Raw genomic sequence first — 15,408 nt, 5'->3', positions numbered from 1 at the left:
TTCAATAACCTTCTGCCTTTCCTCACAGCACCGGACACTCCCACTGATTACAATGTGGACAAAGTGGATGAATCCTCCATTACTATCAGTTGGTCCAGTCCTCAAGCCCCCATCACAGGTACCTTGACCCTTGTCTGCAATATTTGAAACAACAGGATGGAGCTGTTTAGAGATAGTGGGATCTGTTCTGAGACATAAGGACAGTGGTGTAAATTACTTATATTAAATTTTTTTAAATCCTGGGGTAATAACTGTTTCTTTACCTTTTTCTTGGTATCAAAGCTAGTGCTTATTGCCCATACCAAATGACTTTAGAACTGAGCGGCCTCCTAGGGGCATCAAAAGTCAACCACATGGAATGTGCTCTGAGTCACATATAGATCAGACCAGGTAACAATGGCCACCTTTGTTCCCTTGAAGGATGTAAGTGAAAAAGGCGGGCTAACAACTATCCGTTAGTTTTAGTAGTGATTATTATGGGTGATTAGATTTATTTTTCATTCAAGTAAAATTTTGGATTGCCGTGGTGGGATTTACTTTATTGTCGCCAAACAATTGATACTAGAGCGTACAATTATCACAGTGATATTTGATTCTGCACTTCACGCTCCCTGGAGTACAAATCTGAACTGCACAGGCTTCTGGGTTTTGAATCTCAATAATTTAACCATCACGATACCATAAGTATCAACTAAAGTTGTAATCATTTCAAAAAGAGTCCTTTTTTTTTAAGTGTAAGTTTTACAGGGGTGCATCTTAATTAGGAGGCCAGTTAAGAGCTTCAGATGACCAGTTTGCCACCAGGACTAAGTAGTGCTGATCTTGTGGGGTTCTGTTGAGTGTTCTGCATGACTTCCTAGCTTCCCTTGTATCCACTGGGAGGGGGAGGTCTTTATGAGAATAACATTGTTCTAATTCCCAATAATTGAATGTTTTTGCCTGTCTATACATAACTGAGGAATACAGTGATGCCCATGGCTGTGGAACAGCCCAAAGCCCCCTGGCTCAAAAAACATTTTGAACTTATTTGCTCTTCAGACATTTTTAACTTAATGGGAGGTGAAAGGATAGAATAGGCAGGAGCAGGAGAGGGCATGGAGCCAGTTGAAGATGGTGGAGATATTCTGTTAGGCAAGCAGCATCTACGGAGAAAGAAATACATTTAATGTTTGAGGTCAGAATTGGAAAGGAGTGAAAACAAGATAGTTTTCAGCAATAGAAGGTAGCAGAAGGATCATTGGGCATTGGTGATAGTTTGGCAGAAAGAAGGAACCATATTGCTTATGGTGTGGCTGACGTATTGCCTGGGTTTCACTCTGCAGGCTATCGGGTGGTGTACACACCGTCTGTGGAAGGAGCCAGCACGGAGATCATTCTGCCCAGTACCACCACCAACCTGACCCTCAGCGACCTCTCCCCCGGCGTCCTATATAACATCAGCATCTACGCTGTGGAAGAGAACCAGGAAAGCGTCCCTCTGGTCATCCAGAAGACTACACTGGGTGAACCACACCCAGGTACAATGCTAGTCCGCGTGGGCCGTGGTAGTGAAGGGGTAAACCGCTGGGTTGGTGAGCACTGACTACTTGCAGGCAGGTGTGAAGAAAGGGAAGAAGAGCTAAAGAAATGGTGGGCAGAGAAGGTCCTGCCTGCATGTATTTTAAAAGGAAATAGCAAGGCTGTGTAAGTTGGTACTGTTGCAAAGGGTGAACTTCCATTACTAAAGAAAGAAGGAATGGCAAAGGACCTTGGGTAGTGATGGCATCCGAAGCTACACTGGAGTGAAGGAGGAGTGCCCAAGCCCATATTCAGCATGAAGGGCCACCCACAACAGACTCTGTCCTCTTCATATAAGATCCACCAGTTAAGAGCTGTCAGCTAATTCTCACCTCAGAGCCAAAGGTTGAAAGGAACAAAATTATTGAGAAGTCCAGTTGGCATTTTCAAATAGCCACTTAATTGAACCCCGTTCCATCCATTTCTACTATTTCACCGATCACCTGCCAGCTTGTTCCCCTTCCCCTCCCCCACCTTATTCTGACACCTTCCCGCTTCCTTTCCAGTCCTGATGAAGGGTCTCGGCCCGAAACATTGACTGTTCATTCCCTTCCACAGAATACCTTCGTGCTGAGTTCCTCCAGTAGTTAATGTGCGTTGCTCAAAGACTTCCAGCATCTACAGAATCTCTTGTGTTTATCCATTTCTTGTAGTCATACAGCGAAGAAAAAGGCATTTAGGCCCCAAGACTGTGCCCCATCGAGTGCCGCATCTATACTAACCTGACGATCTTCAGCCCACGTTTTCAGAGTCTACCGCTCACCTACGCACGAGGGCAATTTATAGTGGCTGGTCAACGTACCAAGCTTCATTTCTTGGGGTATGCGGGAGGAAACCCACACAGTCACGGGGAGAATGTGCAAACTCTACCCGGGGGGGGGGGTGGAGCGGGGTGTCAGGATTGAGCTCAGCAGAAGGAAGCTCTCTTACATGAAAACGAGGGAGGGGATGTGGGTAGTGGACCAAGGGTCAGGGGTCAGTCAGCTTTTGCTTTCCTGACAGAATACAAGGCCTTTTGTGCAACTGTTCACTTGAACAGTATTTCCAACTTGTGGTAGTAAACAGGAAAATTGTGGGATTCCACCAGCGGATGAGATGGATGCTGGGAGGAAACCCATCGACAGCTTGGACCACGCTGTCAACTCCTTCCATGAGGTGGAATTGGCCTTCAGAACACACAATGGCAACTGGGAACTGTCGAATGTCTGTTCCAAAAGAGACACTGCCAGCAAGGGCTGTTTCTTGTCTCTTCTCTTCAGTTTACATGTCCTGTTGATCGCAGCCACTGCCAAGAACTGCACACGATGCTGCTTTCCCAGAAAGTGGCTGGGCAGGAGGTCACTGACAGGGCACTGACCAAGAAATTGGAGAGGGTTGTTGGAGTCTGTCAGTAGTCAGAAAACAGCTGGGTCTGGAGAAATTAGAGGAGAGGTTATCTGGAGGAACAAAGGGCAGTCGGCACCACCCCAAATACCACCGCGGCCGATTACCATGAGAGAATGCAGGTGATGTCCTGGGTAGTGTTACCGACAAGAGCCCACACTATCGGTTTATTTCATTTGAGATCAGAGAGTGTCTGGTATTCCACAGAACCGAGGGATTAATGAATGTTTGAAAGATTCCCAGCCAGGCCCTCATCAGACTTTAGAGACATTATGTCTCGCAGCTGATGAAGCCGAATGATATCTTGGTTTGTTCTCAAGCTTCCAGATGACGTTGAGGTGAAAAGAAGGAGTGGGATGTCTGCACAGAAACTTTGACCTAGCGATAAGTTCTGCCTGCTTCTGAAGTCGGGGTTATGTTTTTTGTCTAAAGGCAACTGACAGATCAGCTGTGGGTACTGGTAGGAAGTTCCCTTCAGAATCCCTGGTGGAAGCGGCCTCTTTTCTTTCGGCTTTCTATGGTTATTAGTCTGGAATCTTCCACTTTGCAGACGTGGTAACAGTGCAACACACAAAATGCTGGAGGAACTCGGCAGGTCAGGCAGCATCAATAGAGAGGAATAAACAGTCAATGTTTTCAGTTGAGACCCTTCATCAGGACTGGAAGTATGGGGATAGAAGCCAGAATAAGAGGGTGGGAGAGGGGAGCGAGTACAAGTTGGGAGGCGATAGCTGAAGCCAGGTGAGGGGGAAGGTGGGTGGGTGGGGGAGGGATCATGAAGTAAGAAGTTGGGAGGGGATGGGTGGCAGGGGTAAAGGGTTGAAGAAGGAATCTGATAGGAGAGGACAGTGGACTATGGGAGAAAGGGGAGGAGGAGAAACTAGAGGGAGGTGTTGGGAAGGTGAGAAGAGAAGGGGTAAGAGGGGAGCTAGAATAGGGAATTGAAAAAGAAGGGGAAAGAGGGAGAAACTGCCAGGAATCAATGTTCATGTCATCAGGTTCGAGGCTATCAGACAGAATTTGAGGTGTGGCTCCTCCAACCAGAGAGTGGCCTCATTGTGACAGTAGAGGAGGCCATGGACTGATATGTCAGAATGGGAATGGGGAGAAGAATTGAAAAGGGTGGTCACCAGGAAATCCTGCCTGTTGTGGACAGACCAAAGATGCCCGATGAAGTGCCCCCACCCCATCTACATTGTGACTCATTGATATGGAAGAGGCCACGTCAGGAGCACCGGATACAGTAGATGACCCTGACTGACTGTGGAGCAGTAAAGGTACTTTTGCCCAGGTCTCAGGAATGGGGGTTTGGCGGGGCTAGAAAGGTAATGTTGCTGTGTCCATCCCGTGCTCATGTCTGGCCTTTTTCCCAGTTGTCGTCCAGCCTCCTTCAAGCCTGCAGTTCATTGACGTCACCGAGACCAAGATTACCATCACGTGGACCCCGCCGATCGGCAAGATCACGGGCTACCGGGTCACGGTTCAGCCAGTTAGTGAGCAGGGCATGTCGTCCATCAGGCTGCCTATTTCCAGGAATCACTACGCTGAGCTCACCAACCTGTTCCCAGGGACTACCTACCGCTTCTATGTGTATGCAGTGGACAAGGGTATAGAGAGCACCCCGCTGGTCGGGGAGCAAGCCACCAGTAAGTCTGAGAAATGTTCATGTTTATTGTCATTCAGCTGTTTGTACACATATACAGTATACAGCCAAACGAAACAACATTCCTCTGGACCAAGGTGTACAGCACCGTACATATAACTCACCTACAACACATAAAGTAATGTTACCATAAATAAACTACAATATATATTCCATAAGATTGACTTTTAGCACAAAGTACATATACAATATGGTGAAAAGTAAACAGTATAACACTACCGGTGTTGGCGCGTGGACAAGTGGTTAAGGCATTGGACTAGTGATCTGAAGGTCGTGGGTTCGAGCCTCAGCTGAGGCAGCGTGTTGTGTGCTTGAGCAAGGCACTTAACCACACATTGCTCCAGCACGTTTATAGCCCCGAGGCAGTGGTTGGTGCAGTACGGACAAGACAAGACATAGGGATGAGACCTGGGTGGTGGCGGGGAGTTCAGTAGTCTCACAGTCTGGGAGAAGAAGCTTTTTCCCATTCTAATTGTCCTTGTCCTAATGCGACGGTACTTCCTGCCTGATGGTGTGGGGGGCGCCTGTTACAGTTGGGCTTTGCTGCCAGTTGAGTTGGGGGCAGGTAAAGTTCTGAGATTCACCATTTCTGAGATTCTGGGATCTCAGAATGGGAATGGGGAGTAGAATTGAAATGGGTGGACACCAGGGAATCCTGCCTGTTGTGGTGGACAAAGTGGCCCCCAGACCAAAGATACCTGATGAAGCGCCCCACCTCCATCAAGAGCACCAGATACAGTAAATGACCCTGACCGACTGTGGAGCAGTAAAGGTATTTCTGCCTGGGTCTCAGGAATGGGGGCTTGGTGGGGGGGTATGGAGATTCATGAATGGTCATTGTTTCACCTTTCCTCCCATCCAGTTCTGAGTGTTGTCATTCTAGATTGGACTGTTGTCTTGCAGCCATGATCACTACAGGCTCTGAGGTTACAGCCCCTGTGTTGTCCTGATAGTACGTTTTCATATGATACTAAAATAGGAGGTGTTAGAGACAGTGAGCATGATTATCAAGAAATACAAGGGGATTTTGATAGCTAGGTAAGTAGGCCAAAGAATGGCAAATGGCACTCAATCCAGATAGGTGTGAGGTGTTGCATCTTGGGAAGACAAATTAGGGTAGGACTTTCAAACTTAACCATAGTCCCTAAGGTGTGTTGTACAACAAAGGGTCCCTAGGAGTACAAGTACATGGATTCCTGAAACCACTGTCACAGCTCATTAAAACCACCTTCAGGCACGCTGTCCTTCATATATCAGAGCATTGAGTGTTGAAGTCATTTAGTTGTGTCCCAGTTCTGCAAGATGTTGATGAGGCCACATTTGGAATATTGTGTTCAGTTTTGGTCACCCTGCTTTAGGAAAGATGAAAAGAGTGCAGAGGAGATTTGGGAGTTATAGAGAGGAGTTGAGCAGGCTTAAACTTAATTTATTGGAGCATAGGATGAAAAGTGATTTGAAAGAAGTGTATAAAATCATGAGAGCATTATAGCGTGAATGCAATCTTTTTCCCAGGTTTGGGAAATCAAGTACAAGAGGGCAAAGGTTTAAGGTGAGCAGGGAGAGATTGAATCGAAATCTGAGAGGCAACGTTTCAGTCAGAGGGTGTTCTGTACGTGGACTGAGCTGCCAGAGAAAGGGACTGGCACAGCTACATGACACAGCTGGAAGGTGCATGGAATGGGAAGGTTTCGAGTGATGTGGGCCAAACCGAGACCGATGTAGATGGGAATTTTGGTCAGCATGGACTATTTGGGCCAATGGGTCTGTTTCTGTGCTGTGTGATCCTGTTGATCATCACCATGTATTTCATTCACCCCCTCCCCCCTTCAGAACTTGACGCTCCAACCAGCCTGGACTTCAGAAACATCACAGAAACCTCAGCGACAGTGATCTGGACCCCTCCCAGAGGCAAGATTACCAACTACATCCTGGCTTGGCACCCGACGACCACCAACCAACCCAAAACTCTGAATCTCCGGCCGAGTGTCACACGCCGACAGCTGACTAAGCTGCAGCCTGGGACCGAGTACATTGTGTTTCTCACAGCAATCCGAGGCCATCTTCAGAGCGCGAGGGTTCACAAAATTCTGACGACTTGTAAGTTATTTTTCCACCCATTGTGTCCAGTTCTCGGCGTTTCTCTCCTTCCATTCCCACACAGCCAAAACCACCATAACCAACTGTGCTGCAGAGAAGGTCCTCGTGTTCCTCCCGTAGCTGATTGTGAACCTCCTGCAGCCACAGTTGCAGAGGCTTAACATACATCCAAGTGGGGTGGGGGTGAAGGGAGCTTGTAATCATCATACTGGCCGATACACCCTGGGCCTCATATCCATGCACAAATGCACAAATGCACAACCGTCCCAGGACAGCCACTGCAGGCCAGTCTTGCAGCAGAGCAACTCTGCAAAGCCGAAGTTAACAACGGGGCTGCGCCCTCACCAATGGTGGGGGCCTCCAGCCCCTTGAGTAGATGGTCAACATCTGGCAGTTGCTGCAGGCGGAGCCCCAGTTCTTGCGGTGCAGGCGGAGGGTGGTGCGGCTACAAGTTCAGTGCAAGCCCCAGCCCCATCAGTTCCTAGCTTTTCCCACAGCTGTGTGCCTCCTGGTAGTAGGTTCAGTAGCCTATCTACGCCCAGCACCTGTAGGTTTGGAGTTGCCTCAGCAGTTTGAGAATTTAAGGAGTTTTAATGTCTAAAGTACTAGTGATATTCCTTCCTGGGCTGAGGAGAGTAAGTTGCATTGTCTGCTTCACTGTTAACACCCACTGTTCCTCCCCTTGACATTTCAGACTGGGCAATGTCACCATTTTCTTCCATTGTTGAGGCGTTTAATCTAGGGTGAGTCTTTCAAAGTGTGAGTGGTGGAGGAGGGGCTGTGCGGCTCATGACCTCTCCCTTCCATCCCTTTAACCCAACTGCAAGCATAGGTCCCTTTCTGATTCCTGCTGCTCCAGACAGTTACCGAGGCAGGGGGAAAAGAACACCGACCAACCATTTAAATATCTCCCAAGTTCACACTGACCCACTGATAATGGGAGCTGAGTGAATCCCTCCTTCATCTGCCCCCCAAAAAAATCTCAGAGCAACTTGCATCAGCTGTGTGTTTAATTAGGCCATTTTGTATGTTGCAGCAGAGGCAGTGGGGCCAATACCCCACTACACCACTGACGTGACAGACACAACGATTACAGTCCGTTGGACACCCACTCACAGCGTATCGTTCAAGGTAAACAGCAGCAAAGACGTGAATTTCAGAGCGTATGTTCAGCCATGGTAGAATGGGGCTGGGTATGTGGAAATGAGAATGTTTTCCTGTATTTGGGGGAGCAAGGGCCAAAATGGGCAGTGGGATTAGGGTACAGTGTCAGCGGCCGTGTTCATTTCCTGCTACTGCCTATAAGCAGATTGCATGTTCTCCCAATGATTGTGTAGAACTCATTTGCATGCTTTGGTTCCCTCCCAGCTGCCGAAGATGTACAGGTTAGTAGGTTTATTGGTAACATAAGTGTATTCGGGTGGCACACGTTTGTCGGGCTGGAAGGCTCTAGCGATAATGGACGAATGAACAAATAAGTAGGAGGTTTTGGAACAGTTGAATGTACGCTTATTGAATCGGGAGGATCGGCAGAGTGGTGCAGGAGGTAGTGCTGCTGCCTCTCAGTTCCAGCTCCAGCAGTCCGTATGAAGCTGGTACATTCTCTCTCTGAGCCCATTCATTTTCTCTTGACTGCCCTGGTCTCCTGTAACATCCCGATAGATGCGCAGGTTGGTTGGGCGAATAGCCACTGTAAATTGCCCCAGTGAGTGGTAGACTCTGGAGCGAGTTAAGGGGACTGTGTGGAGAGCGGGGTTGCTCAATGAGCTGGCATAGGCCTGAGGATCTGCGGTGATCTCTGTGCCATCTGGGAAAGGGAGATGAGGTAGGTTCAAGCCTCAGTCCTGTGACCAGCACCAAGCTTGCTTGGTCATTCTTGTGCAGAACTGATGCTTTGCTCTCTGGGACATTGAGCCAAGAGCTTCAGTGCTTTAAAGCTCAGTTTAAAAGATCCCAAGGCAGTAGGGTGTTAGCACTCAAAAGTATTCCGTCACTTCGTTTGCAAAGATCCAGCAAAGTGTCGAGGGGCTCCATATTTTGCATTACGTTCCTGGGGGAGGGGAAGGTTTGGTGGGGGAAGATGTTGGCCATGAAGGAATTAAAATATAGAAGAAAGAAGAGTTAATCATTTGACCAACAGGAGATTCATCCCCCCCCCCATTTTAGTATTATATAAATTGGGGGAGTGGTCTGAATGAGTATTTGGTACAAAGGAAACAGAATTTATGATTTGCTTTGTGAGCCTGGGGTCAACATAGTATGACTACGTTCATATATGGTGTTAAGACAATAAAGTGCGAGATTTGAATTAACAGAGTTGTGCAGTGAGTTGCTTAGCCTAGGTCAGTTGGCGATGTGTTAACATTACCTTAAAGAAGTGTGGGTTTCTGCAGTGCCAAGTATTCCCTGTCACCATCCTGTTGTTTGCAGATCCACCTAGGTGCAGATGGACTCCTGCATTCCAGTGTACCTCCCGAGGTCATGAGCCTTAACTGGAACTCTCTGACTTAAGTTCTGCAATGTGATACCAGGATATGTAGACTTTGAGAAAGTTGGGACAGAATGGGAGCTTTGATGTAAGGTGCTTGCTGAATGGTTTGAGGGATTGGAGATATTTTATTTACAGAGCTAGGAATTGTGGTCTGGAACACAGAGAGCACGAAAGGGTAATGGAAGCGGGTTTAATGATAATGTTCATAAGGGAAGTTCTTGAATAGCAGAGCTTTGAGGAAGGCTAAATGGACAACCAGCGTAAATACTGGGCCAAACAGCCATTGTACAGTTCTTGAGGTGCACACACACACAAAGTGCTGGGGAAGCTCAGGAAGTCAGCCAGCATCTATGGAAGGGAATAAACAAGTTGAAGTTTAGGGCTGAGACGCATCATTAGGACCGTTGAAGGGTCATGAAGTCAGGCGTGTTGCTCAGGATTTCCTGCATTTGCAGAATCTCTTGTGTTATTGTATGTTTCTCACTCGTCGCCCCATTTTATTCTTAAAGGTCAAAGTTTGGCCGTCCCAAGGAGGAGAATCTCCTCGTGAATTAACCACGGACTCCGGAACTATCATGTTCACCAGCTTGACCCCTGGCACAGAGTACACCATTTCCATTACAGTGCTGGTGAATGACGAGGAACAGGACACCGCCCTCGTCAAGAATGTTGTTACTGGTGAGTCTCAATGACACGATCACTCCCAGACAGTGGTAAGTAATCTGCCGAGGAACACGTAGTAGTTACAACTCGACTTACTGCTCTCTTCCCCCATTCTGTCAGCAGGACCAGCCGTAATTTCCTTGTGGACCTGTACGCTTCTTTAATAGGTCTCCTACTTCCACTGTATCTGATTGGAGAGATCTCCTCTCCTATGAGATTACTTCTTGCATAGTCCCTTAGCTCTTCCACCTAGCACCTCCCAGCTTCTCACCTCATCCCCCACCCACCCACCTTCCCCTCACCCAGTCTTACCTGTCACCTGACAGCTCCCTCTCCCCACCCTCTTATTCTGGCCTCTTACCCCTTCCTTCCACTCCCATTGGGGTTCACTGCCTGAGACGTCAACTATTCATTCCTCTCCATAGGTGCTGAGGTTTCCCAGCATTTTGTGTGTGTGTTGCTTTGGATTTCCAGCATCTGCTGAACGTTTAGTGTCTCTGACTTGTTATCTGTTGTGATACGACCGATGGAGCGTCTGCTTATGGTGGAGGCAAACTAAAGGACAGTACCCTAAATTCATTGGACTGAATTAGATGCACTGATCTTGCCTTCGTCATGAACTCTGCCAATAGCAGTAGTGTATCATGTAGAAAGATACTTAGCAGAGCAAGGCTATTCCATGCAGTGACCAGCTTACTCATTGTGACTTATTGCCCAGGTGTCTAGCCCCATCCACCTGACTTTCCCTCCCCATCTCCATAAGACACAGGAACAGAATTAGGCTATTTGGCCCATCGAGTCTGTTCCACCATCCCATCATGGCTGATTGATTAGCCCTCTCAACCCCATTCTCCTTCCTTCTCCCCGTAACCTCTGATGGCTTTACTAATCAAGAACCTATCAACCTCCACTTTAAATTTACCCAATGACTTGGCCTCCACAGCCATTTGTGGCAATTAGTTCCACAGATTCACCACTCTCTGACCAAAGAAATCCATCCTCACCTGTGTTCTAAAGAGACATTCTTCTATTCTGAGGTTGTGCCCTCTGGTCCTAGATGTCCCCACCATTGGAAACATCCTCTCCACATCCATTCTCTCTAGGCCCTTCAATATTCAATGGATTTCAGTGTGATTCCCCACCCCACCTTCATTTTTCTCAACTCCAGCAAGTGTAAGAGCAGAGCCATCAAACACTCCTCATACATTCGCAAACACGAGGAAATCTGCAGATGCTGGAATTTCAAGCAACTCACATAAAAATTGCTGGTGAACGCAGCAGGCCAGGCAGCATCTCTAGGAAGAGGTACAGTCAACGTTTCGGGTAGAGACCCTTCGTCAGGACTAACTGAAAGGAGAGATAGTAAGAGATTTGAGAGGGGGAGGGGGAGATCCGAAATGATAGGAGAAGACAGGAGGAGGAGGAGGGATGAAGCTAAGAGCTGGCGAAAAGTTGATTGGCAAAAGGAATATGAGAGGATCATGGGACAGGAGGCCTAGGGAGAAAGAAAGGGGGAGGGGAAGCCCAGAGGATGGGCAAGGACCATACATTAACCCTTTCATTCCGGGAATTATTCTCATGAACTTCGTCTGAACCCAGTCAATTTCCGTTCACCACCTCGTACCAACGGCAGGCCCGGATCTTTGCGGGACATTGGGAATGCTTCCTTGTGCATATTTGAAAACAATGTCACGTGGTGGAATCAATCGTATCCCAATCGGTTTCAGGTTGGCATTGTATGAACGTTGTTTTCTTTGTGTGCTCCTGTAGAAATTGCCCCGCCCACCAATCTGCAAGTCCACTCGAATCCAGCCACCGGGCAGATGACACTGACTTGGCAAGCAGGATCGACACCAGGTAAAGGCTGACAAGGGTCTGGCTGTTTTGCTTTTGGCAGGTGCCAGCCATGGATTAAACCTTGCAGGGGTACCCTCTGTGGTAACAGTAATGTTTTGCATCTGGGAGCCATTATCTGTACCATAGTGTGCAGCACTACAGCTAAGATGTTAGGACCATCCCAGTCTCCCTCCTTGCCATGGTTGTGTTCTCAAATATGACCTCAATAAGAGCAGGAGAATGCCCATTTGTTTCCTTGTCAACTTTGCTGTCTGCCTCAGTGCTACTTTTTAGCACAAACCTCACTTTTTTTTAAGAGGCCCAACAATCCCACACTGCTCAGTGACAGCTAAGTGTCTGATGAACCTACTAAACTGTACACATGGGAGGAAACTGGAGCATGCGGAGGAAATCTGCACGGTCATAGGGGGAACATAGGAACTTCTTAGAGACAGTGGTGGGAGTTGAGCCGGAGTCGCTGGCGCTGTATAGATTTGCGCTAACAGCTACATTACTGTGCGCGCAAAAAGAAATCTTGTCACCTTGTCACAACATTGCCATCCCCGGTGGTTCCTGTCAAGGGTACCAGCTGGTGCCCGGGCAGTAGAAACACTCTGGCACCTTTGCTTCTGTGTCCTACGGGCCAGGTTGCATTGAATAGCATCAGTCTGTCCCCTGTCCACAGCCTTTTGATGACCATCATACTTTGAAGCCGGTGAGGTTCGAAAGCACTTACTGCCTTGTTCTCCCCACTCGCCCCAGTCAGCGGGTTCCTACGTCACAGGGCGGCACAGTAGCATAGCGGTTAGTGCCAGTGACCCTGGTTCAATTCCCGCTGCTGTTGGTCGGGAGTTTGTACCTTCTCCCCGTGACTGTGTGGGTTTCCTCCGGGTGCCATGGTTTCTTCCTACAGTCTTGTGGGTCAGTAGGGTAATTGATCACATAGGCACACTGGGCCTAAAGTGTTGTTACCCTGCTGTATCTCTCATTTAAAAAAAAAATCACTTTCCATGCCATCCTTTTCATCTTCCACTACCCACTGTAAGCCTGAAGTTCTTCCCAGATCCTTTCTCCCACTCCAACCACAATCGGCCACTTGGGTCTCTTGACACCTCACTCCTGGGCCTCTAGCGGCCTTGAGCAGTTTACCAACCCATGCCAAGAGAAAGCAGTATCTACTACATTTTCTTTCCTGTGCAATGTCGTGGCCACCATTGTCTTCCCTGGGCCTCTATCTTCCACAGGTTCTGAGTTCTATGGAAGTTTTAATTCTCCTTGAAGAGGGTTCTCTTATCTGTTGTAAAGCTGCAGCTCCTTCACAAGCATCCTTTAGAAAGGAAGCTTGCCTTGCTGAATCACCCAGCACCATCACATACTACACGTCACCCACTGTTACTTGTGGGAGATTGGTTGCTTGCATTAAATTGGTTGCCATGCATTTTCCTTCACAACGGTACCTTAACGAGTAGTTAACTGACTGAAATGCACGTTGGGCTACTTGAGGTTCCATAGAAATGAGGACCTCCTTTACTTCAGCAATACCACCCTCGAACCTTGTCGTGCTCCCCCACCAGAGTTGACAGCCTGTTGGCAAGTGAGGCACTGACTCATTCCACTCTCAGACTCTAACCTCTCGGCCCACAGGGCTTGCTGTTGGCCCGTCAGGAAGGTCCAGGCTTTGCAGACACCTGCCTCCCTCTCCAGTTCGTTAACAATTCGGAAGCTCACTTAGATTTGAGGCAAAAAACAGCCGGGTCACAGAGGCACCTGCCTTGTTTCTGAAGCATTTCAATTATGGCAGAAAAAAAGGCTTTCCTGCACTTCTGACTGAAACGTTCCTTTTCTGTTTGTGCATGTCTGACGCAGGTATCAGTGGCTATCGGGTATCCTGTACTCCAACAGAAGGTCAACATGGTAACCTGGTGGAAGAGGTCGTCGAACAGACATATTGGAACATAGAGAACCTGAGTCCTGGCATCGAATACCTCATCAGTGTTTATGCCCTCAAGGATGACAAGGAAAGTGTTCCGGTATCCACAGTGATAACCCAAGGTAATTCAGCCAATAGTTGGGCCTAGTCTTTCATCTCAAGCCCAGGCGTGAGGACGGAGACTGATACACAAGATCCCACCCACAGAGTCCCTACCTTAGCTTCTGAACCTGCACGCTTGCTTTCTCCCAATCCCATAGCTGAAGCGCTCCATTTTCATGCTTGAAGTGCAGGCACCAAAGCCACAAAATGGCTTCCATTAAGAGCTTGGGCTTTGTTTTTATTTGCTTCAGATTTTTTATTTAAAGCTCTTGTTTTCCTTGAGCTGTGCCTTTCAACTAACTTGATCATCAGTAATTTAAAGCTTTCCATTACTAGTTGTAAAGGTGATATGAGGAAGATTCTAAAATTCCTTCCATGTATCAAACACGGGATCATCCAGTGTCCCAATGCCTGGAGGCTGCTGGGAGCTCAGCTGGAAAAGGCAAGCATGCAATATTTGAGGGTGATGATGAGATGTATGGGTGAGAGCTGCTGAAATGCTGTAGTTAACATCCACAACTGAGTGGGACCACTTCTTGCTCCTCTGACTGGTCTTGAAGGGGAGAACAGGTCGGTAAGAGAATCTGCAGTTGCTGGAGATCCAGAGCAACATGCACAAAATGGTGGAGGAACTTAGCAGGTCAGATAGCATCTGTGGGGGGGCTGAGCTTCCATAGATGCTGCCTGACCTGCTGAGAGCTTCCAGCATTTTGTATGTGTTGCTTTTGGCTTGGGTCATGGCACTCAGCCATACATGGGAAAGATGGGGCCCGTACATCTGTTAGGCAGATTTTTGCAGTGGGTGGAGCTGGGTAGGGAAGAAATCCCCATTGCTGTGGAAATATCTCCTAGGACTAAGGAGATAATGGACATTGTGTCGGTAGAAAGGATGAGCTTAGGGTGGGTGTTTAATTAATTACTGGTTCAATCAGTTCAACATGACATCATGGGCCAGAGCTGTACCGTTCTACATTCGAATTAATCCCTAGCCCCTACAGTGTAAAACCACGTGTGGTTGACATTTAGTAAAACTGCAGATACTGGAATCCAAAATGCAAACAGAGGAAGATAGGAGCATTCAGTAAGTCGGGCAGCATTTGTTGGGGGGGGGGGGAGAGAGAGAGGGAGTTGGGGTTATGTGTAATGATGGCTTGTATCCCATTGGATGGCGAAGAGAAGATCCTGTTGCATATCACCTTTCGAACGCTTGCTATCTTCATCCTTTACTGCGCTGTGTGGCATTTAATCTTTTGTTTTGCACCTTTAATGCTTCCTTGTCGCCATTCAACCGACCAGAAATCCCCCAACTCACTGACCTCACCTTCGTTGACGTAAGTGACTCGACCATCGGCTTGAGGTGGACGCCACTTAATCTTTCGGCCATTACTGGCTACCGCATCACTGTCCTGGCGGCGGGGGAGTCCGTTCCCATTTTTGAAGACTTTGTGAGTGCGTCGACGGGATACTATACTGTGCAAGGCCTGGAACCCGGAATAGATTACGACATCAGTGTTATCACCCTGATAGAGGGTGGCCAGAGTATTGCAACCACTCGGAAACAGCAAACCGGTGAATTTTTCAGCTCGTTTTTCTCCCACCCCTTCGTTCTAACATCTCCCCCACCCGTCGCTGCACATGGAAATCGATGGCCAGTCTGTGTTCCCCGAGTGTGCGAGGGCCGGATGT

At 48.0% G+C, this 15,408-nt stretch overlaps 1 protein-coding gene across 2 annotated transcripts in view; it reads left to right on the top strand.

Moving 5' to 3' along the window:
* Window positions 1-15,408, top strand: part of LOC134348354 (fibronectin-like) — a 97,149-nt gene that overhangs the window by 45,312 nt on the left and 36,429 nt on the right. The window contains exons 17-25 of one of the 2 annotated variants that reach the window (XM_063051579.1): window positions 29-118; window positions 1,323-1,517; window positions 4,314-4,586; window positions 6,434-6,700; window positions 7,737-7,831; window positions 9,701-9,869; window positions 11,625-11,711; window positions 13,557-13,742; window positions 15,019-15,291. In XM_063051579.1, coding sequence (XP_062907649.1) covers window positions 29-118; window positions 1,323-1,517; window positions 4,314-4,586; window positions 6,434-6,700; window positions 7,737-7,831; window positions 9,701-9,869; window positions 11,625-11,711; window positions 13,557-13,742; window positions 15,019-15,291 — 1,635 coding nt within the window. The remainder of the gene's footprint in view (window positions 1-28; window positions 119-1,322; window positions 1,518-4,313; window positions 4,587-6,433; window positions 6,701-7,736; window positions 7,832-9,700; window positions 9,870-11,624; window positions 11,712-13,556; window positions 13,743-15,018; window positions 15,292-15,408) is intronic. The other variant, XM_063051580.1, reaches the window with a different exon arrangement.

The sequence above is a fragment of the Mobula hypostoma genome, chromosome 6, assembly GCF_963921235.1.
Source record: "Mobula hypostoma chromosome 6, sMobHyp1.1, whole genome shotgun sequence".
Classification (NCBI taxonomy): Eukaryota; Metazoa; Chordata; class Chondrichthyes; order Myliobatiformes; family Myliobatidae; genus Mobula; species Mobula hypostoma.
Note: the sequence above shows the minus strand (reverse complement) of the source record. Positions and strands in the feature narration are given on the sequence as shown.